Source organism: Narcine bancroftii, chromosome 3, assembly GCF_036971445.1.
Source record: "Narcine bancroftii isolate sNarBan1 chromosome 3, sNarBan1.hap1, whole genome shotgun sequence".
Taxonomy (NCBI): Eukaryota; Metazoa; Chordata; class Chondrichthyes; order Torpediniformes; family Narcinidae; genus Narcine; species Narcine bancroftii.
Window position 1 is genome coordinate 277,279,421 of NC_091471.1, and position 26,496 is coordinate 277,305,916.

Here is a 26,496-nt window from a genome sequence, read left to right on the forward strand (position 1 = left end):
AGACACTTCTGGCCTTGATGGAGGAAGACAGGGCTCACCCACCTAGTAGGTCAGTTTTGGATTGGGCCCCAAGGTCGACCTTCAGTTACCCTTTTCCTCAGTTAGCCAAAGGTCATTCTAACTCACTGAAGGTGATGTTGAATTTCATCCTCAACGTACATCTTTGCAGAGATGCAGGTGGACTGTACTTCCTGTTATAACCTAGACATTGGTATAACCCTCCACCAATATTAAATCTACACAATGAGGTTTTACAAAAGGTGTTCTGCCAGGTATTTCCTTTTTCATAAAGGAATTAGTGAATGTAAAGAAAATTAGAGCAAATGAACTGTGGGAAAACTCAGGCCAGCAATATTGGAAGGGTAGAGTTAACATTTAGGGTCAATTTAGAAGAGAGCAGTTGCCTTATTGTTCCAGGGAGAGTTGAAGCTGATTTGTGCGGTGAGAGGGCTGGTCTTCAATGCTGGAATACAGTCAAGGGTAGTGATCAGATCATCAAGCCCAAACTTTCACCAATTCAATAATCTATTGGAGCCATCAATGGAAATGTCAGTGTCCAACTACCGATTATTCCCACAGCCTCAAAATCAGCTCCAATCATAATTAACATGGTGCTCATCTCCGTACTAGTTCAATCACCAAAACGAATAAAGGTCATGAAATAGTTCACAAGCTGTTCAAGTTCTGCCCTTTATTTCAGGTCAAACTGGCCAGACACTTTTTCAAAGAGAGAGACATCTACTTTGAGTACACTTGAAATGATCAACACAAAAGCAGGTCAAATTCTATGGAACCCCATGATGTGTTCGTTCATGAAACGTTCATCCAGTGCACAAGGGTACAGACTTCAGCAAAACCCACCTGCAATAACAAGTGGGAGAATCTCAGCAGAAAGATCCTGCAACATCTTCATGTCCACTCTGGAATCTGCTGCCCATTTCTAGTTTTATTCCTGAAAGTAGCCCCACCACTGGGAAGGTTGTCTTCAGAGCAGACATTATTACAGTACTGCATATTTGCTAAAGCACTGTTGGTAAAACTGAAAGGAATAGCAAACAATTTGTATAATGTTAACACAATGCACAAAAGTGCTGGAGAAATAAAACTTAGTGGTTAGCGCAACCCTGTTCCAGCGCCAGCCACTGGGATTAGAATTAGGTGTGGGTTCCCTGGGCTTGTGGGCTGCAAGGACCCGATAGCATGCAGCATGTCAAATTTTTTAAATTAAAAACCTCAATAGGTCACAGCAACTATAGGAAGGAAAGGATGACTGACATTTTGGGCCTGAGGGAGGAGAGGAGAAAGGGGCAAGGCCTTAGGCAGCAGGGAAGAGAAGCTGAGGTGAAAGGGTGAGGGGTGCCTCTGAATGGAGAAAGGGGCAAGGAGCTGGAGGAAAGGAGGGATATGAAAACAAACTGGAGAAGTCAATGTTAATGCTGTCTGGTTAGTGGTGGTCCTCCAATTTGCAGGTAGCCTCGGTTTGGTAGTGTGTGAGGTCACAAATAGACATGTCGGTGTGGGAATGGGATGTGGAATTAATATGGTTGCCCAGTGAGAGGACTGTTATTGCAACAGGCAGAACAGAGGTGCTCAATGAAATGATCTCCCAGCCTGTGTCCAGTCTCTCCGACGTAGAGGAGGCCACAACGGGAGCACCGGATGCAGTCGCCGACCCTGCAGATTCACAAGTGAAATGTTGCTTCACTTGGAAGGACTGTTTGAGGCCCCAAGTGGTGGTGAGGGAGGAGGTGTGGGCAGAAGTAGAGCACTTCTTCCAGTCGCAGTGGTAGGTACTGAGGGGGTGGTTAGTGGGAGGGAATGAGTAAATGAGAGAGTCTCTGAGGAAGCAAACCCTGCAGCAAGCATAGAGGGGAGAGGAAGATCTGTCTGGCGGTTGGATCAAGTTGTAGGTGGTTTCTGCTTTGCTGCTCTTGGCAGGTAACCTCTGAGGCACGGTACATCACATGTCATTTATGTTTGTCTCAACTTGATTGTTTCCGTCGTTAAGGCTGCTTATTTTTATGTATACCCGTCCTTCCTAAACCACATTACAAATCCTCCACAATCTTCTTTATGAAACATTTCCCTGAAACAATTGACAAATTCTATTCATTAATATATTAGTTATTTGGCTTATTAGCAGGGGTAGAAAGATGCTGTGTAGTTTTAAAAATCAAGTTTTAAAAAGCTGCATTTTTATTTACAATTGAGATAGGCAGCTGGAGTCTTATTACAAGACAGTGGTTAACAGCCTGGAAAAGTGCAAATAAGCATTTTGCTGCATGTACAAAATCCATGGGGTTCCAGAAATTTAACCAAAGTTTTGGGAAAATTTGGGTGTCTTTATATCCCTTGGCACAAAAATGAAAACAGTCCTTTAGAGAAATAAGAACTCCTTGCTGAGTTTAAAGTGGGCACTGGCTGAGGTCGACAAGCAAGTCATCCTGCAATACAAACACATGCACCATGTCTTCCAAGAATGCTTGGTCAATACTTCTTAAGAACCAGTATATTAGAAAGCTGCAGACATTTCATGAGTGGCCTTTAAATGAGCATGTAGACAATGCCTTCATAAAATTGTATCATATCCTGTAGGAACTTCTTACATTTCCAATTTTGCTCTTCCATTTTCAGCTTCAGCCACTTTGTGTGGAGCAGACAAGCTAGGATTACAGATGCAACCCGTATTGGAAATCCTCCCACTTCAGACCCGAATGCATTGATGAATTCTCTGAATAACTCTTTATATAGAAGACACTTTTAAATGGGGAGAAAAACAGTGCATTAAGCTCAGCTTAGCATTCTGCACAGAGCAACCAGAACTCCCTTCAGTACCTATCAGAAAAGTAGGACTAACTTTGGCACATGGAAGGTTTGGATTGATATTAAGGGAATGATGCAGAAAGAAGCAGAATTTGGAACGGGAAGTAGAGGAGCCCAGCTTTTAACCAGCATTAATTCATTATTTAGGCATATTCTAACTTTCCATGATCAGTTCTCACCAGCCAATAATATTACTCAGCAACCAGACAAGTCCAGCCCCATGTATGTTGCACAGTCTGAAGCAGCCAGATATATTGGCACAATCCATTGTAAACTATTCAAATGCTGCAGGAAGGCTTTTTGCCTTATTAATTTGTTTATTAGTTGTTATTAATAACAATCCTATGCAGCACAAGCAATTGCCTCTTGCATGGACAACCAGGCATCATGTCCTCGTGTATGGGTTTTTGAATCTACCCTGTAAATTTTTTTCCCTGAGCAGGGTACAACGAGGCTCAGGAGGTGACCCCCTCATTCACCCACAACTACTGTTTGTATTTCCACCTCTCCATCTTGAGTAGTAATCACATATTCATCAGCATTCTCCAACATCTCAATGTCGTCTGAAGTCACCACCGTAACAGTGTCCTGACTGGTGTCTAGGCTGCCCTCAGTTGCCAGAACGGCTCCTTCCCCAACGCTGGAGGCCAACGACATTGCAACTTGCTCAGTGAGGCCAGCGGGTGTTGCAATGGTGATTGTATCTGTGCCTTGCTCAGTGTTCTCTTCCATGGAAACATTCTGGACAATGATCTGATGGCCAGAGGTGGCCTGGTGCACAATTTGCTGTACCACCTTCATGATCTGGCTGTCAACCTAAAATGAATTTAAAAGAATTAGCAAACATTGTCAGAAACATTGTCCAGAGAAGCCTTGGTTGTGAGAGGCAGTGGACTGATACACAAATGAGCAGGAATACACCATCCAGCCTTGAGCTTGCTTTGCAATTCATCAACTGATCTTTTTCCTTTATCCCTTGATTCCCTTAATATTTCTGAGATTTATCATTCTCAATTTAGAATGAACTAAATAACTGAATATGGGTAAAGAATTCCCAAGATTTACCTCCCTCAGACAAAGAATTTCAGTCCTACAAGGCTGACCACTCAAGCCGAAAATGTGACCCCTGGTGCCAGGCTCCTTGGTGAGGGGAACATCCTCACTCCATTCTCTCTGGAGCTCCATAAAAATGTGGCAGGTTTTAATTAGATTAATTTACATAGACCTCTCCTGCTCACAATCAACTGCCATCACAGGAACCAGTTTGATACATTCCCTCTAAAATAAAAGTACATCTTCAACTAAGGAGATCAGAACTGCACATAATGCTCCAGGAGAGGTCCCACTCAGGCCATTTATAACACACCCTGCAATCAAATTTGGTCACAATGAAAGCCAAATTTAGCATTTGTCATCTCCATTGCTTGCTTCACTTCAAAATTTTCTATGACTGATAAAAGGACATTTGGATCCCAATGAATAGCAACACTTACCAATCTGCAACCATTTTTAAAAATTCCCCACCCCTATCCAAGTCGTGCACTATTCAGACTGGGAGATGTGTCGCTGGCTCCAAATCCCAGAATCCCTTCTCCAACAGCACTAACAGTAACCTTCACCAGAAGCTCACCACCACCTTCAAGGAATATTAAAGACAGGCAATAAATAGTTTCCATGCTGGTAAAACCCAGATCCAAAATTGATTACAAGAAAAATTGATCTCAAAAACTTCCATCTGCAAATATGACTTGTCCAATCACTATGTAAATTGAAGCCCTCCATGAGTTCAGTACTACCCTATTACATGCACTCAATTTCATCATTTTTACATTTGCTCAATATTACAACTATTATTGCTGGGACCTTGAAAGTTTTTAAACTCCACCCAGATTCTACTTCTACAACATGACGTGCTGAGCCAAGATAATTTGCCAAGAGTGTACTCCCCTGGTCCCAGTACTACCCAACCTTTGGGCATCGAACATTCAGCTGCCAGCTCTGGTTACCCTTGTTCAAAAAAATCCACGATTATAGATTAATGTGCTGCCGTGCACCAGTAAAGACATGAGAAAGGGATACAACAAGCACACATACAAAGAGACATAATATGAACCTTTTAGAAATAAAAACAATGCAAAGACGTCAGAGAGGGGAAATGCAACTAAAGGACAGGTCTAAGATTTAACAGGAACTTGAGGGATAAATTTTATTTACACAGAGGGAGATAGGTGTGTGGAACAGGTGCCAGGGAGAAAGTTGAACCAGGTACTATTGAAATGTTTAAGAAAAAATTGGGCGGATACATGGATAGGATGGGTTTAGAGGGATGCAGGCCAAATGCAGGAAGTGGGTAGGACATTTTGGTTAGCATGGGCAAGTTGGGCCAAAGAGCAGGTGTGCTGCCAGAGGATCAGTAGTCACCTAACATAATACCTATAGTCGGAAAGTTGCTTAATCAGGTTTAGGGAAATCATAGGATAGTTTAATATTAGTGCAAGGAAAAGTAATGGAATTCCTACCAAAGGTGCAAATAGGTATATTTCTAAAAAAAAACCAAATATCGTAAATAAGTCTACGTGGATTTTAAAAGAAGCAGTTTTGTTTGACAAATTCAAATCCATTGGGTGCAATTTATTGAGATTTCCAATAATTTTCCACATGAAAAATGAATAATTCTGAGTTGAGAACAAGAAAGCAGAGTAAAAGGTGCCGTTCTAGAATTATTGGCGTCTAGATTTCTGAACCAAAAACAGTCAATACCTAGGAGGTTAGCAACAAATGACAAATTAAACTTTTAGAACAGCAGAAAATTCAGCATTGATGTTTTGGACAGAAAAAATATTCATCATATAGTTCTCAGAAAATTAGGATCTCACTGGGATCGAGCAACAGACAACAATGGGCTTTTAAAAAATCATTTCTAGAGGGGTAGGTGAAAAGCAGAAAAGTTTGTATTGGGCAGACCATATTTGGAGTACTATGAGCAGTTCTCATTGGCACAGAAAGGGTACAAAATAAAAACAAGAAATGTGAGATGGTCCTTATCGGAGTGATCTCTTTTCTGGAAAAGTGGATAAGAGTGATATAAATGGGATCTAGAATATGATGAAAACTTTGATTAAAAAGTTTTCATTTGACTAAGAGCGAAGTAGAAGATAGCCATGTAAAATAACAGAGGGAATTTTTGGGGTGGGTGGGGAGGAATCTCCTTCCACAGAGAGCAGTGAAAACAGAGAACTCAGGATGGCCAAGATGAGCATTATAAATGCATTTTGGAAGAGGCCCAGTACCACATTTTTACTCACATGCATATACCATGCAGAAAATTATAAATTGTGTAAAGATATTTTCACATGCATATACCACATGAGCATTCTAAATTCCAACTGACAAAAACAATTTGCATTTAAATGGGACATGAGACAAAACATATCTCAGTATCTGCCACAGTTATCTCTCGCAGTTGACACCCAATCAATTTCCCCCACAGGTGTCAATCGCCCATTATATAGATGATATCCTGCTGCAACACATTAACAAGCTTTGGAGAGGAATCAACTAAACAGATCGATGACAGGCTTCAGAGTCTAATGTTGTTTCACTTGATATGTTAATCTCCTCCCTCAGAGAAGGGTATAGCCAATTAACATTGATATGGCGCAGTGTCCGAGCTAGAATGTCCTGTTTATAGGAATACCATGGCATTCAGTACAAAGAGATATTCCCAAGATCTAAATTTCCCACAATCACTATAAATTGCGGCTTCCCCATGCCCGCTATAAATTGTGCGTGTTCTTTCTTTGCCACTATTACATTCTCATACTTGCTATAATATTCCCACGCGCTATAAATTGCCTGCACGTCTTTCCCACGCCTGCTATAAATTGTGTGCATTCTTTCGACATGTAAAAATATTCTTGTATAGTGTGCCTACACATATAATGAGCGGAGGGCGCCTAGTTTGTAAAATACGCATATAACTTACGCGTTATATGTGTAAAAATACGGTAAACACAAGAGAAGGAAGTGTTTTGGTAACAAATGAGGTGAAGTAGTAGCTAGTTCAAGTGGGCCACAGAAACTTCAGTGAAGTGATTGGAAAAGTGTTACTGGGAACCTTACGTACTAAATCTAAATCCAACCAGCATTCATAGCAAAGTGGATAGATTAATGGCACAAATGGAAGTTAATGGGAATGATTTAATTGTGATTGCAGAAGAATCATTTAGAAGGTTAGAAATGAACCACCAACCTTAGAGCCTTGCGTTAGGGAGCCCACGTCATGCCCTTCTGTCACTTCAGCAGGAGTCTGCCAATTTAAACAGAGACAAAGGCCACATTTAATGCATTGGCATTCTGGATGGATGTTCACTGTCTAAAACTGGAGAGCAATGGTTTAACATGAGAGGGGAAAAAAAAAAATTAAAGGGGGCCCGAGATGCAAGCTTTCCCACAGAGGGTGGTGGTGTACAGCATGGAATCAGGCCCTTCAGCCCAACTTCTCCATGCTGACCTAACGTCCTATTTGCCTGCATTTGCCCCCTGTTCCACTAAACCTTTCCAATCAGTGTTGCCATCTAAATGACTTGAATGTTACAATTATCCCTGTTTCTAGCATTTCATCTGGTAGCTCATTCCATATATCCACCATCCTCTGTGTTAAGGTGCCCCTGAGATCTCTGCAAACTTTCCATTCAGTTTAAAGCTATGTCCTCTTCAGGTTCCCATCCTGGGGGGAAAAAAAAACTATGATTATATATCTTACCTATGCTTCTCATGATTTATAAATGTCTATAAGGAACCCTACCCTCCTGCACTTGAGGCAGAAAAGTCCCAGAATATTATTAAAATTCCGGCCCACAGGTCCTAGCAACATTCGCACGAATCCTTTCCAGCTTATCCTACAGGTGTGTGACCAGAACTGTGCACAACACTATGTCTCTGTACTCCCAAGTCTCTGTTCCACAACAATCTCCAAGACCCTTCCAATCACTGCTCCAGTACTGCTCTGGTTTAATCTACCAGGTGCAGCACCTCACACACGTCCAGTTAAATTCCATCTGCTATTCCTTGGCTCACTTTCCAAATTCATCTGCATCCTGTGAGAATTTCAGATAAATTTCATCACTGTCCATTATACCACTAATCTTGGTGTCATCAACAAACTTACTACCTCGTTGTCATCCAAGGCATTAAACTAAAGTGAAGAGGCAGAGTTGGTGCACAAGTAGGGACAGGAGGTAGGGAGTTAGCGTGGCAGAGAGGGCAAGACTGCAGCCATTGGGATAAGTTGGAATGCAACAGGACACAGTCAAAAAAAGTAATAAAGAGAGGGCTAAGGGTTTTGTACTTAAACACAAGCAGCATAAGAAATAAAGTGGATGACTTTGTAGTACATACAGCAGCACATTGGCAGGTGTGATGTAAAAACATAAAATGCTGGAGAGATTCAGCAGGTCAAACAGGGTCCTTTATGTAAAAACACAAAATGCTGGAGAGATTCAGCATGTCAAACGGGGTCCTTTATGTAAAAACACAAAATGCTGGAGAGATTCAGCAGGTCAAACGATGTCCTTTATGTAAAAACACAAAATGCTGGAGAGATTCAGGTCAAACGGGGTCCTTTATGTAAAAACACAAAATGCTGGAGAGATTCAGCAGGTCAAACGGGGTCCTTAATGTAAAAACACAAAATGCTGAAGAGATTCAGCAGGTCAAACGGGGTCCTTAATGTAAAAACACAAAATGCTGGAGAGATTCAGCAGGTCAAACAGGGTCCTTTATGTAAAAACACAAAATGCTGGAGAGATTCAGCAGGTCAAACAGGGTCCTTTATGTAAAAACACAAAATGCTGAAGTGATTCAGCAGGTCAAACAGGGTCCTTAATGTAAAAACACAAAATGCTGGAGAGATTCAGCAGGTCAAACAGGGTCCTTAATGTAAAAACACAAAATGCTGGAGAGATTCAGCAGGTGAAACGGGGTCCTTAATGTAAAAACACAAAATGCTGAAGAGATTCAGCAGGTCAAACAGGGTCCTTAATGTAAAAACACAAAATGCTGGAGAGATTCAGCAGGTCAAACGGGGTCCTTTATGTAAAAACACAAAATGCTGGAGAGATTCAGCAGGTCAAACAGGGTCCTTAATGTAAAAACACAAAATGCTGGAGAGATTCAGCAGGTCAAACAGGGTCCTTTATGTAAAAACACAAAATGCTGGAGAGATTCAGCAGGTCAAACAGGGTCCTTAATGTAAAAACACAAAATGCTGGAGAGATTCAGCAGGTCAAACGGGGCCCTTAATGTAAAAACACAAAATGCTGGAGAGATTCAGCAGGTCAAACAGGGTCCTTAATGTAAAAACACAAAATGCTGGAGAGATTCAGCAGGTCAAACAGGGTCCTTAATGTAAAAACACAAAATGCTGGAGAGATTCAGCAGGTCAAACAGGGTCCTTAATGTAAAAACACAAAATGCTGGAGAGATTCAGCAGGTCAAACAGGGTCCTTAATGTAAAAACACAAAATGCTGGAGAGATTCAGCAGGTCAAACGGGGTCCTTAATGTAAAAACACAAAATGCTGGAGAGATTCAGCAGGTCAAACAGGGTCCTTAATGTAAAAACACAAAATGCTGGAGAGATTCAGCAGGTCAAACAGGGTCCTTTATGTAAAAACACAAAATGCTGGAGAGATTCAGCAGGTCAAACAGGGTCCTTAATGTAAAAACACAAAATGCTGGAGAGATTCAGCAGGTCAAACGGGGTCCTTAATGTAAAAACACAAAATGCTGGAGAGATTCAGCAGGTCAAACAGGGTCCTTAATGTAAAAACACAAAATGCTGGAGAGATTCAGCAGGTCAAACAGGGTCCTTAATGTAAAAACACAAAATGCTGGAGAATTCAGCAGGTCAAACAGGGTCCTTTATGTAAAAACACAAAATGCTGGAGAGATTCAGCAGGTCAAACAGGGTCCTTTATGTAAAAACACACATGCTGGAGAGATTCAGCAGGTCAAACAGGGTCCTTTATGTAAAAACACAAAATGCTGGAGAGATTCAGCAGGTCAAACAGGGTCCTTAATGTAAAAACACAAAATGCTGGAGAGATTCAGCAGGTCAAACAGGGTCCTTAATGTAAAAACACAAAATGCTGGAGAGATTCAGCAGGTCAAACGGGGTCCTTAATGTAAAAACACAAAATGCTGGAGAGATTCAGCAGGTCAAACAGGGTCCTTAATGTAAAAACACAAAATGCTGAAGAGATTCAGCAGGTCAAACGGGGTCCTTAATGTAAAAACACAAAATGCTGAAGAGATTCAGCAGGTCAAACAGGGTCCTTAATGTAAAAACACAAAATGCTGGAGAGATTCAGCAGGTCAAACAGGGTCCTTAATGTAAAAACACAAGAGAGGAGTCACGTGATGGAGTAGTGGCCGGACGGTGAACTCCAGCCCTCTCCAGAAAAGTCGGGAAAAACAAGAGAAAATACAAAGGCACAGAAATACAAGTTAAAGAAAAGTGAGTATAAAGGTGGAAAGAAGATGGAGACAAAAGGAGAAAAATCAAAATCAACGGAAAGAAGAGAGGAAGAGAAGACAACGGAGGAAAAAGGTGAAGGCCTTACCTGTCCGAAGAGGCCCGCTGTGGAGAGAGGACCCCACTACCTCAGGTCGGTAGAAAAAGAACTACAACAATGGCTCACAGAGCCGAGTAAAAGTGCGCAACTGCGCATGCAAAAAAACACACCGACGGGAGGGGGGACCAGCTGGGGAGTCGACCTCCACAGCCGGCAACGACAGCTGCAGAACACCTGCAGCAAGAAGAGACCACAGAAGACAATGGAAACAAGAAAGAAGAGGAGGAAAGGGCAGCAAAGAAACAACAGATGGCCAACCCAGAGGAAGAAGAAGAGGAAGAATACAGTGAAATAGATGAAGGGAAAGGCAAGGTAAAGGATATACTTGCTCTTGTTAGAGGATACATGGAGTCATTTAAAGAATGGCAAACACAAGAATTCAATGATTTAAGAAAAAGAATAAACAACACAGAAAAGAAAATAAATAAAATGGATATGACCCTAACAGAAATGGGGAAAAAAATGGACAAGATGGAAGAACGGGCAGTAGCAGCAGAAATGGAGGTAGAAGACTTAAAAAAGAAATTGGAGGAATCTAATAAAAAAACTAAAGAGACACAAGAATTACTAGCCCAAAAAATAGATATAATGGAAAATTATAACAGAAGAAATAACATAAAGATATTGGGCCTTAGGGAAGATGAAGAAGGCAAGAATATGAGGGAGTTTATAAAAGAATGGATCCCTAAGGCCCTAGGATGTCCAGAACTACAGCAAGAAATGGAAATAGAAAGGGCACATAGAGCATTGGCCCCTAAACCACAACCACAACAAAAACCAAGATCTATTGTAGTAAAATTCCTAAGATATACTACAAGAGAAAAGGTACTGGAGAAGACAATGGAAAAAGTAAGAGAGGGCAACAAACCACTGGAGTATAAAGGACAAAAAATCTTCATTTATCCAGATATAAGCTTTGAACTCCTAAAGAAGAGAAAGGAGTTCAATACAGCAAAAGCGATTCTATGGAAGAAAGGATATAAATTTACACTGAAGCATCCTGCGGTATTGAAAATATTTATTCCAGGACAACAAAACAGACTGTTCTCGGATCCAGAAGAAGCACGAAAATTTGCAGAACAATTACAAAAATAGACTGAGGGATGAAGACGGGTAATGAGAGCAAAAATGATCACGATTGATATGTATGTGGGTAAAGACAAAAATAGACTAAGAGATGAAGACGGGTAATGAGGGTAAAAATGACCACGATTGATATGTATGCGGGTAAAGAGGTATAAGAGTGAAAAGAGACAATGGGCATACGTGAAAGTATCTGTAATTAGAGGAAAACATAGATAGTATAGACAAGAATTAATAAGGGAAGGTAATGGAATAGAGAGAATAAGGAGGGAATTAAAAGAGTGACCTTTGTGACATATAAAAAGTGAAATCTTTTCTGGGGGGGGCTGGGTGGGGGAAAAGAGCGGTCACTGCAAAATCAGTTGACGCTTGCGAGTGGATTCGCAAATCCAAATGGAGAGGGGAGATGTGGTTGTCCGACAAGGGAGAAAGGACAACTCAGGAGGGGAAGGGGAGGTTGGGGATAAAGAAGATAGAAATAGGAGAATAAGGAAAATGTTGGATGTTGTAGGAATGTTGTCTGGTAAAGAGTTGAAAATAAGAAAACAGAAATGGAAAAGGAGGAAAGGTAATGATGGAAAAACAGAAAGAGAAGATAAACAAAATATAAAATGGCTACGCTGAACTATATGACTCTAAATATTAATGGAATACATAACCAAATTAAAAGGAAGAAACTACTAAATTTACTGAAAAAGGAAAAAATAGATATAGCATTTGTCCAAGAAACACACTTAACTGAATTGGAGCACAAGAAATTAAAGAGAGATTGGGTAGGACATGTAACAGCAGCATTGTATAATTCAAAAGCAAGAGGAGTGGCTATATTAATTAGCAAAAATGTGCCATTTAAAATAGAAGAGGAAATAATAGATCCAGCAGGGAGATATGTTATGATAAAATGTCAGATATATTCAGAGCTTTGGAATCTACTTAATATATATTCACCTAACGAAGAAGATCAAAAGTTTATGCAAGATATCTTTTTGAAGGTAGCTAATACGCAAGGGAACATACTAATAGGAGGAGATTTCAATCTGAATTTGGATCCAAATATGGATAAAACGGGGAAAAAAATTAACAGGAAGAACAAAGTAACCAAATTTATAATTAAATCAATGCAAGAAATGAAACTTGTGGACATATGGAGGAAACAAAACCCAAAAGAAAAGGAATACTCATACTACTCGACTAGACATAAAACATACTCAAGGATAGACCTATTCCTGTTATCAGCCCACATTCAAGGGAGAGTTAGGAAAACAGAATATAAAGCTAGACTATTATCGGACCACTCACCCCTGTTATTGGCAACAGAGCTAGAGGACATCCCTCCAAGAATGTATAGATGGAGATTAAACCCCATGCTACTTAAAAGACAGGATTTTAGAGAATTTATTGAAAAACAATTAAAAATGTACTTTGAAGTAAATACGGAATCAGTGGAAGATAAGTTTATACTATGGGACGCAATGAAAGCATTCATTAGAGGACAAATAATAAGTTATGCAACCAAGATGAAGAAGGACTATAATCAGGAAACAGAGCAGTTGGAAAGGGAAATAATAAACATAGAAAAAAAATTAGCAATAAAGGAAGATACAACCAAAAGAAGAGAATTGGCGGATAAAAAAATAAAATATGAAACATTACAAACATATAAGGTGGAGAAGAATATAATGAAGACAAAACAGAAATATTATGAACTAGGTGAAAAAACACACAAAATCTTAGCATGGCAGCTTAAGACAGAGCAAAATAAGAAAATGGTATTGGCAACAAGGAAAAAAGACAAACAAATTACATATAATCCAAAAGAAATTAAGGAAAACTTCAGAGAATTCTATGAACAATTATACCGAACTGAAAACGAAGGGAAAGAAGGGAAAATAGATGAATTTTTGACTAAAATTGAACTACCAAAACTACAAATAGAGGAACAAAATAAATTAACAGAACCATTTGGAACAGTAGAAATACAAGAGATAATAAAAAATTTACCAAATAATAAGACACCAGGAGAGGATGGACTCCCAATAGAATTCTACAAAACATTTAAAGATCTAATAATACCGCCCCTCCTGGATGTAATCAACCAGATTGATGAGACACAAAACTTATCAGATTCATGTAAAACAGCAATAATTACAGTGATACTAAAACAAGGGAAAGATCCACTCTCACCAGCGTCATATAGACCAATATCTCTGCTAAACACAGATTATAAGATAATAGCTAAACTATTAGCAAACAGATTAGCAGAACAGGTACTGAAAATGGTAAATTTAGACCAAACTGGATTTATCAAAAAAAGACGCACAACAGACAATATTTGTAAATTTATTAACTTAATTCATGCAGTAGAAGGAAATAAAGCACCGGCAGTAGCAGTTGCTTTAGACGCAGAGAAGGCCTTCGACAGAGTAGAATGGAATTACTTGTTCAAAGTATTGCAAAAATTCAGTTTACCGGAGAAGTATATTAATTGGATTAAAGCATTATATGAGGGACCGTTAGCGAAAGTGACAGTAAATGGACATGTATCAAAGCAATTTAACTTAAGCAGGTCAACGCGGCAGGGATGCCCACTATCACCATTATTGTTTGCGCTAGCTATAGAACCACTAGCAGAATCGATAAGAATAGATAATAATATAAAAGGAATAAAAATAAAAGACAGGGAATATAAAATCAGTCTATTTGCGGATGATGTGATAGTGTACTTAACAGAACCAGAACTATCAATAAAAGAACTATATAAGAAATTGAAGGAATATGGAGAAGTGTCGGGATACAAGATAAACGTAAATAAAAGCGAAGCAATGCCTATGAATAACGCGGATTTCTCAAAATTTAAGGAGGAATCCCCATTCAGATGGCAAATGCAGGCAATAAGATACCTAGGTGTGCAAATAAACAAAAATCTAGGCCAATTATATAAACTCAATTACAATCCACTAATGAAAAAATTACAGAACGATTTAGAGCATTGGAAAGAGCTACCACTAACACTGATAGGAAGGATAAACTGTATTAAAATGAACATTTTTCCAAGGATACTATACTTATTTCAGGCATTGCCAATACAACTGACAGGAAAATTCTTCAAAGAGTTAAAGAAAATAATAAGGAGATTTTTATGGAGAGGGGGGAAACCGAGGATAGCACTAGATAAATTAACAGAATGGTATAAACAAGGAGGCTTACAATTGCCAAACTTCAAAAATTATTATAGAGCCGCACAATTAAGGTACCTATCAGATTTTTATCAAACAAGGGAAAAACCAGACTGGACGAGACTAGAATTAGATAAAATAGGGGAAAAGATACCTGAACACATATTATATAAATGGGACGAAAAATTGGTACAACATAGAACTTCTCCAGTATTACACCATCTCCTCAATATATGGAAGAAGATTCATGTAGAAAGAAATAAAATAAATTATCAAATACCAAAACTAATATTGACGCAAAATAAGCTACTCCCTTTTACAATAGACAACCTTTCCTTTAGAAAATGGGAAAAAAAAGGGATTAAAAGAATAGAAAATTGTTTTTCAGGAAGTAGATTCTTATCCTTTGAACAAATGAGAGATAAGTACAATATAACTGGAGATACAGCGATGGCATATTACCAACTGAGATCCTACTTGAAAGATAAATTAGGAAGCAATTTCAGTTTACCAGAGGGAAGTAACCTTGAATATGTGATTACAGATACAATGTTAATCAAAAGATTTATAACAAATATGTATATCAAACTGGAAGAAAAGGAGAATGAGGAAACAAATGGTAAAACTAAACAAAAATGGGAACAAGATTTAAATATAAAGATAAAAAAGGAAACATGGGAGAAATTATGTTCTGGAACGATGAGAAATACAATAAATACGAGCTGCGTATGATACAATATAATTGGTTACACAGACTATACATTACACCGCAAAAGTTAAATAAATGGGACCCAACAGTATCTGATAGATGTTTTCGATGTAAAAAAGAAAGGGGAACAACAATTCATGCAATCTGGACATGTGAGAGAGTAGAAAAATTTTGGGATGATCTCAATCAGATATTAAATAAAATAACAGAAAACAGTATACCAAAGAATCCAGAGATCTTTCTCCTAAGTAACATAAAAAATAAAGAATTTGGAATTGACTTGGAAGATGCACAAAAAAGATTTGTCAAGATAGCCCTAGCCGTAGCAAAAAAATGTATTATGTCAACCTGGAAATTGGAAGATAATTTGAAAATACAACAATGGTATATAGAAATGAATAAATGTATTCCATTAGAAAAAATAACATATAGTTTACGAAATAATATTGAAATATTCGAACAAGTATGGGAGCCTTACATTAAATACAATAGCGAAAACCTACCGGGAACAAACATTACCTAAGTTGATGGCAGGAGAAGAAAAGAAAAGAATGGACTCAGTAGAATTTCTGGTGTATTTTTGTTGAATGACAACATTGTCTGACTGAATTAATGCAACCTAGAGTGTATACCTAAAATGGATGAGAGGGGGGGGGGTGAGGGGGTGGCTTGGGAGGAGGGGGGGGAGGGAGAAAAAGTCACTGTAAATGTGTGGAAAAGAAAAAGTGTATATCATGGCTATTGTGATTTATGGTGTGAAAAATAAAAAATTTAAAAAAAAAAAGTAAAAACACAAAATGCTGGTGAGATTCAGCAGGTCAAACAGGGTCCTTAATGTAAAAACACAAAATGCTGGAGAGATTCAGCAGGTCAAACAGGGTCCTTAATGTAAAAACACAAAATGCTGGAGAGATTCAGCAGGTCAAACAGGGTCCTTAATGTAAAAACACAAAATGCTGGAGAGATTCAGCAGGTCAAACGGGGTCCTTTATGTAAAAACACAAAATGCTGGAGAGATTCAGCAGGTCAAACAGGGTCCTTTATGTAAAAACACAAAATGCTGAAGAGATTCAGCAGGTCAAACAGGGTCCTTAATGTAAAAACACAAAATGCTGGAGAGATTCAGCAGGTCAAACAGGGTCCTTAATGTAAAAACACAAAATGCTGGAGAGATTCAGCAGGTCAAACAGGGTCCTTAATGTAAAAAACACAAAATGCTGGAGAGATTCAGCAGATCAAACAGGGTCCTTAATGTAAAAACACAAAATGCTGGAGAGATTCAGCAGGTCAAACAGGGTCCTTAATGTAAAAACACAAAATGCTGGAGAGATTCAGCAGGTCAAACAGGGTCCTTAATGTAAAAACACAAAATGCTGGAGAGATTCAGCAGGTCAAACAGGGTCCTTAATGTAAAAACACAAAATGCTGGAGAGATTCAGCAGGTCAAACGGGGTCCTTTATGTAAAAACACAAAATGCTGGAGAGATTCAGCAGGTCAAACAGGGTCCTTAATGTAAAAACACAAAATGCTGGAGAGATTCAGCAGGTCAAACGGGGTCCTTTATGTAAAAACACAAAATGCTGGAGAGATTCAGCAGGTCAAACGGGGTCCTTTATGTAAAAACACAAAATGCTGAAGTGATTCAGCAGGTCAAACAGGGTCCTTAATGTAAAAACACAAAATGCTGGAGAGGTTCAGCAGGTCAAACAGGGTCCTTAATGTAAAAACACAAAATGCTGGAGAGATTCAGCAGATCAAACAGGGTCCTTAATGTAAAAACACAAAATGCTGGAGAGATTCAGCAGGTCAAACGGGGTCCTTTATGTAAAAACACAAAATGCTGGAGAGATTCAGCAGGTCAAACAGGGTCCTTTATGTAAAAACACAAAATGCTGGAGAGATTCAGCAGGTCAAACGCTGTCCTTTATGTAAAAACACAAAATGCTGGAGAGGTTCAGCAGGACAAACAGGGTCCTTTATGTAAAAACACAAAATGCTGGAGAGATTCAGCAGGTCAAACGGGGTCCTTTATGTAAAAACACAAAATGCTGGAGAGATTCAGCAGGTCAAACGGGGTCCTTTATGTAAAAACACACATGCTGGAGAGATTCAGCAGGTCAAACGGGGTCCTTTATGTAAAAACACAAAATGCTGGAGAGATTCAGCAGGTCAAACGGGGTCCTTTATGTAAAAACACAAAATGCTGGAGAGATTCAGCAGGTCAAACGGGGTCCTTTATGTAAAAACACAAAATGCTGGAGAGATTCAGCAGGTCAAACGGGGTCCTTTATGTAAAAACACAAAATGCAGCAGAGATTCAGCAGGTAAAACGCTGTCCTTTATGTAAAAACACAAAATGCTGAAGAGATTCAGCAGGTCAAACGGTGTCCTTTATGTAAAAACACAAAATGCTGGAGAGATTCAGCAGGTCAAACAGGGTCCTTAATGTAAAAACACAAAATGCTGGAGAGGTTCAGCAGGTCAAACAGGGTCCTTTATGTAAAAACACAAAATGCTGAAGTGATTCAGCAGGTCAAACAGGGTCCTTAATGTAAAAACACAAAATGCTGGAGAGATTCAGCAGGTCAAACGGGGTCCTTAATGTAAAAACACAAAATGCTGGAGAGATTCAGCAGATCAAACAGGGTCCTTAATGTAAAAACACAAAATGCTGGAGAGATTCAGCAGGTCAAACGGGGTCCTTTATGTAAAAACACAAAATGCTGGAGAGATTCAGCAGGTCAAACAGGGTCCTTTATGTAAAAACACAAAATGCTGGAGAGATTCAGCAGGTCAAACGCTGTCCTTTATGTAAAAACACAAAATGCTGGAGAGGTTCAGCAGGTCAAACAGGGTCCTTTATGTAAAAACACAAAATGCTGGAGAGATTCAGCAGGTCAAACGGGGTCCTTTATGTAAAAACACAAAATGCTGGAGAGATTCAGCAGGTCAAACGGGGTCCTTTATGTAAAAACACACATGCTGGAGAGATTCAGCAGGTCAAACGGGGTCCTTTATGTAAAAACACAAAATGCTGGAGAGATTCAGCAGGTCAAACGGGGTCCTTTATGTAAAAACACAAAATGCTGGAGAGATTCAGCAGGTCAAACGGGGTCCTTTATGTAAAAACACAAAATGCTGGAGAGATTCAGCAGGTCAAACGGGGTCCTTTATGTAAAAACACAAAATGCAGCAGAGATTCAGCAGGTAAAACGCTGTCCTTTATGTAAAAACACAAAATGCTGAAGAGATTCAGCAGGTCAAACGGTGTCCTTTATGTAAAAACACAAAATGCTGGAGAGATTCAGCAGGTCAAACGGGGTCCTTTATGTAAAAACACACATGCTGGAGAGATTCAGCAGGTCAAACGGGGTCCTTTATGTAAAAACACACATGCTGGAGAGATTCAGCAGGTCAAACAGGGTCCTTTATGTAAAAACACACATGCTGGAGAGATTCAGCAGGTCAAACGCTGTCCTTTATGTAAAAACACAAAATGCTGGAGAGATTCAGCAGGTCAAACAGGGTCCTTTATGTTAAAACACACATGCTGGAGAGATTCAGCAGGTCAAACGGGGTCCTTTATGTAAAAACACAAAATGCTGGAGAGATTCAGCAGGTCAAACAGGGTCCTTTATGTAAAAACACACATGCTGGAGAGATTCAGCAGGTCAAACGGGGTCCTTTATGTAAAAACACAAAATGCTGGAGAGATTCAGCAGGTCAAACGCTGTCCTTTATGTAAAAACACAAAATGCTGGAGAGATTCAGCAGGTCAAACGGGGTCCTTTATGTAAAAACACAAAATGCTGCAGAGATTCAGCAGGTCAAACAGGGTCCTTTATGTAAAAACACAAAATGCTGGAGAGATTCAGCAGGTCAAACGCTGTCCTTTATGTAAAAACACAAAATGCTGGAGAGATTCAGCAGGTCAAACGGGGTCCTTTATGTAAAAACACAAAATTCAGGAGAGATTCAGCACGTCAAACAGGGTCCTTTATGTAAAAACACAAAATGCTGGAGAGATTCAGCAGGTCAAACGCTGTCCTTTATGTAAAAACACAAAATGCTGGAGAGATTCAGCAGGTCAAACGGGGTCCTTTATGTAAAAACACAAAATTCAGGAGAGATTCAGCACGTCAAACAGGGTCCTTTATGTAAAAACACAAAATGCTGGAGAGATTCAGCGGGTCAAACGCTGTCCTTTATGTAAAAACACAAAATGCTGGAGAGATTCAGCAGGTCAAACGGGGTCCTTTATGTAAAAACACAAAATGCTGGAGAGATTCAGCAGGTCAAACAGGGTCCTTTATGTAAAAACACACATGCTGGAGAGATTCAGCAGGTCAAACGGGGTCCTTTATGTAAAAACACAAAATGCTGGAGAGATTCAGCAGGTCAAACGGGGTCCTTTATGTAAAAACACAAAATGCTGGAGAGATTCAGCAGGTCAAACGGGGTCCTTTATGTAAAAACACAAAATGCTGGAGAGATTCAGCAGGTCAAACGCTGTCCTTTATGTAAAAACACAAAATGCTGGAGAGATTCAGCAGGTCAAACGGGGTCCTTCATGTAAAAACACAAAATTCAGGAGAGATTCAGCAGGTCAAACGGGGTCCTTTATGTAAAAACACAAAATGCTGGAGAGATTCAGCGGGTCAAACGCTGTCCTTTATGTAAAAACACAAAATGCTGGAGAGATTCAGCAGGTCAAACGGGGTCCTTTATGTAAAAACACAAAATGCTGGAGAGATTCAGCAGGTCAAACAGGGTCCTTTATGTAAAAACACACATGCTGGAGAGATTCAGCGGGTCAAACGCTGTCCTTTATGTAAAAACACAAAATGCTGGAGAGATTCAGCAGGTCAAACAGGGTCCTTTATGTAAAAACACAAAATGCTGGAGAGATTCAGCAGGTCAAACAGGGTCCTTTATGTAAAAACACACATGCTGGAGAGATTCAGCAGGTCAAACGGGGTCCTTTATGTAAAAACACAAAATGCTGGAGAGATTCAGCAGGTCAAACGGGGTCCTTTATGTAAAAACACAAAATGCTGGAGAGATTCAGCAGGTCAAACGGGGTCCTTTATGTAAAAACACAAAATGCTGGAGAGATTCAGCAGGTCAAACGCTGTCCTTTATGTAAAAACACAAAATGCTGGAGAGATTCAGCAGGTCAAACAGGGTCCTTTATGTAAAAACACACATGCTGGAGAGATTCAGCAGGTCAAATGGGGTCCTTTATGTAAAAACACAAAATGCTGGAGAGATTCAGCAGGTCAAACGGGGTCCTTTATGTAAAAACACAAAATGCTGGAGAGATTCAGCAGGTCAAACGCTGTCCTTTATGTAAAAACACAAAATGCTGGAGAGATTCAGCAGGTCAAACAGGGTCCTTTATGTAAAAACACAAAATGCTGGAGAGATTCAGCAGGTCAAACAGGGTCCTTTATGTAAAAACACAAAATGCTGGAGAGATTCAGCAGGTCAAACGCTGTCCTTTATGTAAAAACACAAAATGCTGGAGAGATTCAGCAGGTCAAACAGGGTCCTTAATGTAAAAACACAAAATGCTGGAGAGATTCAGCAGGTCAAACGGGGTCCTTTATGTAAAAACACACATACTGGAGAGATTCAGCAGGTCAAACAGGGTCCTTTATGTAAAAACACAAAATGCTGGAGAGATTCAGCAGGTCAAACGCTGTCCTTTATGTAAAAACACAAAATGCTGGAGAGATTCAGCAGGTCAAACGGGGTCCTCCTTTATGTAAAAACACAAAATGCTGGAGAGATTCAGCACGTCAAACAGGGTCCTTTATGTAAAAACACAAAATGCTGGAGAGATTCAGCAGGTCAAACGCTGTCCTTTATGTAAAAACACACATGCTGGAGAGATTCAGCAGGTCAAACGGGGTCCTTTATGTAAAAACACAAAATGCTGGAGAGATTCAGCAGGTCAAACGGGGTCCTTTATGTAAAAACACAAAATGCTGGAGAGATTCAGCAGGTCAAACGGGGTCCTTTATGTAAAAACACAAAATGCTGGAGAGATTCAGCAGGTCAAACGCTGTCCTTTATGTAAAAACACAAAATGCTGGAGAGATTCAGCAGGTCAAACGGGGTCCTTTATGTAAAAACACAAAATGCTGGAGTGATTCAGCAGGTCAAACGGGGTCCTTTATGTAAAAACACAAAATGCTGGAGAGATTCAGCAGGTCAAACGGGGTCCTTTATGTAAAAACACAAAATGCTGGAGAGATTCAGCAGGTCAAACGCTGTCCTTTATGTAAAAACACAAAATGCTGGAGAGATTCAGCAGGTCAAACAGGGTCCTTTATGTAAAAACACACATGCTGGAGAGATTCAGCAGGTCAAACGGGGTCCTTTATGTAAAAACACACATGCTGGAGAGATTCAGCAGGTCAAACAGGGTCCTTTATGTAAAAACACACATGCTGGAGAGATTCAGCAGGTCAAACGCTGTCCTTTATGTAAAAACACAAAATGCTGGAGAGATTCAGCAGGTCAAACAGGGTCCTTTATGTTAAAACACACATGCTGGAGAGATTCAGCAGGTCAAACGGGGTCCTTTATGTAAAAACACAAAATGCTGGAGAGATTCAGCAGGTCAAACAGGGTCCTTTATGTAAAAACACACATGCTGGAGAGATTCAGCAGGTCAAACGGGGTCCTTTATGTAAAAACACAAAATGCTGGAGAGATTCAGCAGGTCAAACGCTGTCCTTTATGTAAAAACACAAAATGCTGGAGAGATTCAGCAGGTCAAACGGGGTCCTTTATGTAAAAACACAAAATGCTGCAGAGATTCAGCAGGTCAAACAGGGTCCTTTATGTAAAAACACAAAATGCTGGAGAGATTCAGCAGGTCAAACGCTGTCCTTTATGTAAAAACACAAAATGCTGGAGAGATTCAGCAGGTCAAACGGGGTCCTTTATGTAAAAACACAAAATTCAGGAGAGATTCAGCACGTCAAACAGGGTCCTTTATGTAAAAACACAAAATGCTGGAGAGATTCAGCAGGTCAAACGCTGTCCTTTATGTAAAAACACAAAATGCTGGAGAGATTCAGCAGGTCAAACGGGGTCCTTTATGTAAAAACACAAAATTCAGGAGAGATTCAGCACGTCAAACAGGGTCCTTTATGTAAAAACACAAAATGCTGGAGAGATTCAGCGGGTCAAACGCTGTCCTTTATGTAAAAACACAAAATGCTGGAGAGATTCAGCAGGTCAAACGGGGTCCTTTATGTAAAAACACAAAATGCTGGAGAGATTCAGCAGGTCAAACAGGGTCCTTTATGTAAAAACACACATGCTGGAGAGATTCAGCAGGTCAAACGGGGTCCTTTATGTAAAAACACAAAATGCTGGAGAGATTCAGCAGGTCAAACGGGGTCCTTTATGTAAAAACACAAAATGCTGGAGAGATTCAGCAGGTCAAACGGGGTCCTTTATGTAAAAACACAAAATGCTGGAGAGATTCAGCAGGTCAAACGCTGTCCTTTATGTAAAAACACAAAATGCTGGAGAGATTCAGCAGGTCAAACGGGGTCCTTCATGTAAAAACACAAAATTCAGGAGAGATTCAGCAGGTCAAACGGGGTCCTTTATGTAAAAACACAAAATGCTGGAGAGATTCAGCGGGTCAAACGCTGTCCTTTATGTAAAAACACAAAATGCTGGAGAGATTCAGCAGGTCAAACGGGGTCCTTTATGTAAAAACACAAAATGCTGGAGAGATTCAGCAGGTCAAACAGGGTCCTTTATGTAAAAACACACATGCTGGAGAGATTCAGCGGGTCAAACGCTGTCCTTTATGTAAAAACACAAAATGCTGGAGAGATTCAGCAGGTCAAACAGGGTCCTTTATGTAAAAACACAAAATGCTGGAGAGATTCAGCAGGTCAAACAGGGTCCTTTATGTAAAAACACACATGCTGGAGAGATTCAGCAGGTCAAACGGGGTCCTTTATGTAAAAACACAAAATGCTGGAGAGATTCAGCAGGTCAAACGGGGTCCTTTATGTAAAAACACAAAATGCTGGAGAGATTCAGCAGGTCAAACGGGGTCCTTTATGTAAAAACACAAAATGCTGGAGAGATTCAGCAGGTCAAACGCTGTCCTTTATGTAAAAACACAAAATGCTGGAGAGATTCAGCAGGTCAAACAGGGTCCTTTATGTAAAAACACACATGCTGGAGAGATTCAGCAGGTCAAATGGGGTCCTTTATGTAAAAACACAAAATGCTGGAGAGATTCAGCAGGTCAAACGGGGTCCTTTATGTAAAAACACAAAATGCTGGAGAGATTCAGCAGGTCAAACGCTGTCCTTTATGTAAAAACACAAAATGCTGGAGAGATTCAGCAGGTCAAACAGGGTCCTTTATGTAAAAACACAAAATGCTGGAGAGATTCAGCAGGTCAAACAGGGTCCTTTATGTAAAAACACAAAATGCTGGAGAGATTCAGCAGGTCAAACGCTGTCCTTTATGTAAAAACACAAAATGCTGGAGAGATTCAGCAGGTCAAACAGGGTCCTTAATGTAAAAACACAAAATGCTGGAGAGATTCAGCAGGTCAAACGGGGTCCTTTATGTAAAAACACACATACTGGAGAGATTCAGCAGGTCAAACAGGGTCCTTTATGTAAAAACACAAAATGCTGGAGAGATTCAGCAGGTCAAACGCTGTCCTTTATGTAAAAACACAAAATGCTGGAGAGATTCAGCAGGTCAAACGGGGTCCTCCTTTATGTAAAAACACAAAATGCTGGAGAGATTCAGCACGTCAAACAGGGTCCTTTATGTAAAAACACAAAATGCTGGAGAGATTCAGCAGGTCAAACGCTGTCCTTTATGTAAAAACACACATGCTGGAGAGATTCAGCAGGTCAAACGGGGTCCTTTATGTAAAAACACAAAATGCTGGAGAGATTCAGCAGGTCAAACGGGGTCCTTTATGTAAAAACACAAAATGCTGGAGAGATTCAGCAGGTCAAACGGGGTCCTTTATGTAAAAACACAAAATGCTGGAGAGATTCAGCAGGTCAAACGCTGTCCTTTATGTAAAAACACAAAATGCTGGAGAGATTCAGCAGGTCAAACGGGGTCCTTTATGTAAAAACACAAAATGCTGGAGTGATTCAGCAGGTCAAACGGGGTCCTTTATGTAAAAACACAAAATGCTGGAGAGATTCAGCAGGTCAAACGGGGTCCTTTATGTAAAAACACAAAATGCTGGAGAGATTCAGCAGGTCAAACGCTGTCCTTTATGTAAAAACACAAAATGCTGGAGAGATTCAGCAGGTCAAACAGGGTCCTTTATGTAAAAACACAAAATGCTGGAGAGATTCAGCAGGTCAAACGCTGTCCTTTATGTAAAAACACAAAATGCTGGAGAGATTCAGCAGGTCAAACGAAGTCCATTATGTAAAAACACAAAATGCTGGAGATATTCAGCAGGTCAAACGGGGTCCTTTATGTAAAAACACAAAATGCTGGAGAGATTCAGCAGGTCAAACGGGGTCCTTAATGTAAAAACACACATGCTGGAGAGATTCAGCAGGTCAAACAGGGTCCTTTATGTAAAAACACAAAATGCTGGAGAGATTCAGCAGGTCAAACGGGGTCCTTAATGTAAAAACACACATGCTGGAGAGATTCAGCAGGTCAAACAGGGTCCTTAATGTAAAAACACAAAATGCTGGAGAGATTCAGCAGGTCAAACAGGGTCCTTTATGTAAAAACACAAAATGCTGGAGAGATTCAGCAGGTCAAACAGGGTCCTTAATGTAAAAACACAAAATGCTGGAGAGATTCAGCAGGTCAAACGGGGTCCTTTATGTAAAAACACAAAATACTGGAGAGATTCAGCAGGTCAAACAGGGTCCTTAATGTAAAAACACAAAATGCTGGAGAGATTCAGCAGGTCAAACGGGGTCCTTTATGTAAAAACACAAAATGCTGGAGAGATTCAGCAGGTCAAACAGGGTCCTTAATGTAAAAACACAAAATGCTGGAGAGATTCAGCAGGTCAAACGGGGTCCTTTATGTAAAAACACAAAATGCTGGAGAGATTCAGCAGGTCAAACAGGGTCCTTAATGTAAAAACACAAAATGCTGGAGAGATTCAGCAGGTCAAACGGGGTCCTTTATGTAAAAACACAAAATGCTGGAGAGATTCAGCAGGTCAAACAGGGTCCTTAATGTAAAAACACAAAATGCTGGAGAGATTCAGCAGGTCAAACGGGGTCCTTTATGTAAAAACACAAAATACTGGAGAGATTCAGCAGGTCAAACAGGGTCCTTTATGTAAAAACACAAAATGCTGGAGAGATTCAGCAGGTCAAACGGGGTCCTTTATGTAAAAACACAAAATGCTGGAGAGATTCAGCAGGTCAAACGGGGTCCTTTATGTAAAAACACAAAATGCTGGAGTGATTCAGCAGGTCAAACGGGGTCCTTTATGTAAAAACACAAAATGCTGGAGAGATTCAGCAGGTCAAACGCTGTCCTTTATGTAAAAACACAAAATGCTGGAGAGATTCAGCAGGTCAAACAGGGTCCTTTATGTAAAAACACAAAATGCTGGAGAGATTCAGCAGGTCAAACAGGGTCCTTTATGTAAAAACACAAAATGCTGGAGAGATTCAGCAGGTCAAACGCTGTCCTTTATGTAAAAACACAAAATGCTGGAGAGATTCAGCAGGTCAAACAGGGTCCTTTATGTAAAAACACAAAATGCTGGAGAGATTCAGCAGGTCAAACAGGGTCCTTAATGTAAAAACACAAAATGCTGGAGAGATTCAGCAGGTCAAACGGGGTCCTTTATGTAAAAACACAAAATACTGGAGAGATTCAGCAGGTCAAACAGGGTCCTTTATGTAAAAACACAAAATACTGGAGAGATTCAGCAGGTCAAACAGGGTCCTTTATGTAAAAACACAAAATGCTGGAGAGATTCAGCAGGTCAAACGGGGTCCTTTATGTAAAAACACAAAATACTGGAGAGATTCAGCAGGTCAAACAGGGTCCTTAATGTAAAAAC

The 26,496-nt window shown here is 39.9% G+C and overlaps 2 protein-coding genes across 9 annotated transcripts in view; one reads left to right on the forward strand and one right to left on the reverse strand.

Moving 5' to 3' along the window:
- zdhhc4 (zinc finger DHHC-type palmitoyltransferase 4) overlaps positions 1-8,219 on the forward strand; it is a 99,874-nt gene extending 91,655 nt beyond the window's left edge. For 2 of the 6 annotated variants that reach the window (XM_069928224.1, XM_069928228.1), the window contains exon 8: positions 6,314-8,219. The gene's annotated coding sequence lies outside the window, so the exon portion shown is untranslated. Of the gene's footprint in view, positions 1-700; positions 3,179-6,313 lie in introns of those variants that run through there. The other 4 variants (XM_069928223.1, XM_069928227.1, XM_069928222.1 and 1 more) reach the window with 2 other exon arrangements.
- Positions 672-26,496, reverse strand: part of e4f1 (E4F transcription factor 1) — a 74,714-nt gene continuing 48,889 nt past the window's right edge. For 2 of the 3 annotated variants that reach the window (XM_069928211.1, XM_069928213.1), the window contains 2 exons: positions 7,076-7,132; positions 672-3,639 (listed from right to left, as the gene is read on the reverse strand). In XM_069928211.1, coding sequence (XP_069784312.1) covers positions 3,295-3,639; positions 7,076-7,132 — 402 coding nt within the window. In that variant the 3' untranslated portion in view covers positions 672-3,294. The remainder of the gene's footprint in view (positions 3,640-7,075; positions 7,133-26,496) is intronic. The other variant, XM_069928212.1, reaches the window with a different exon arrangement.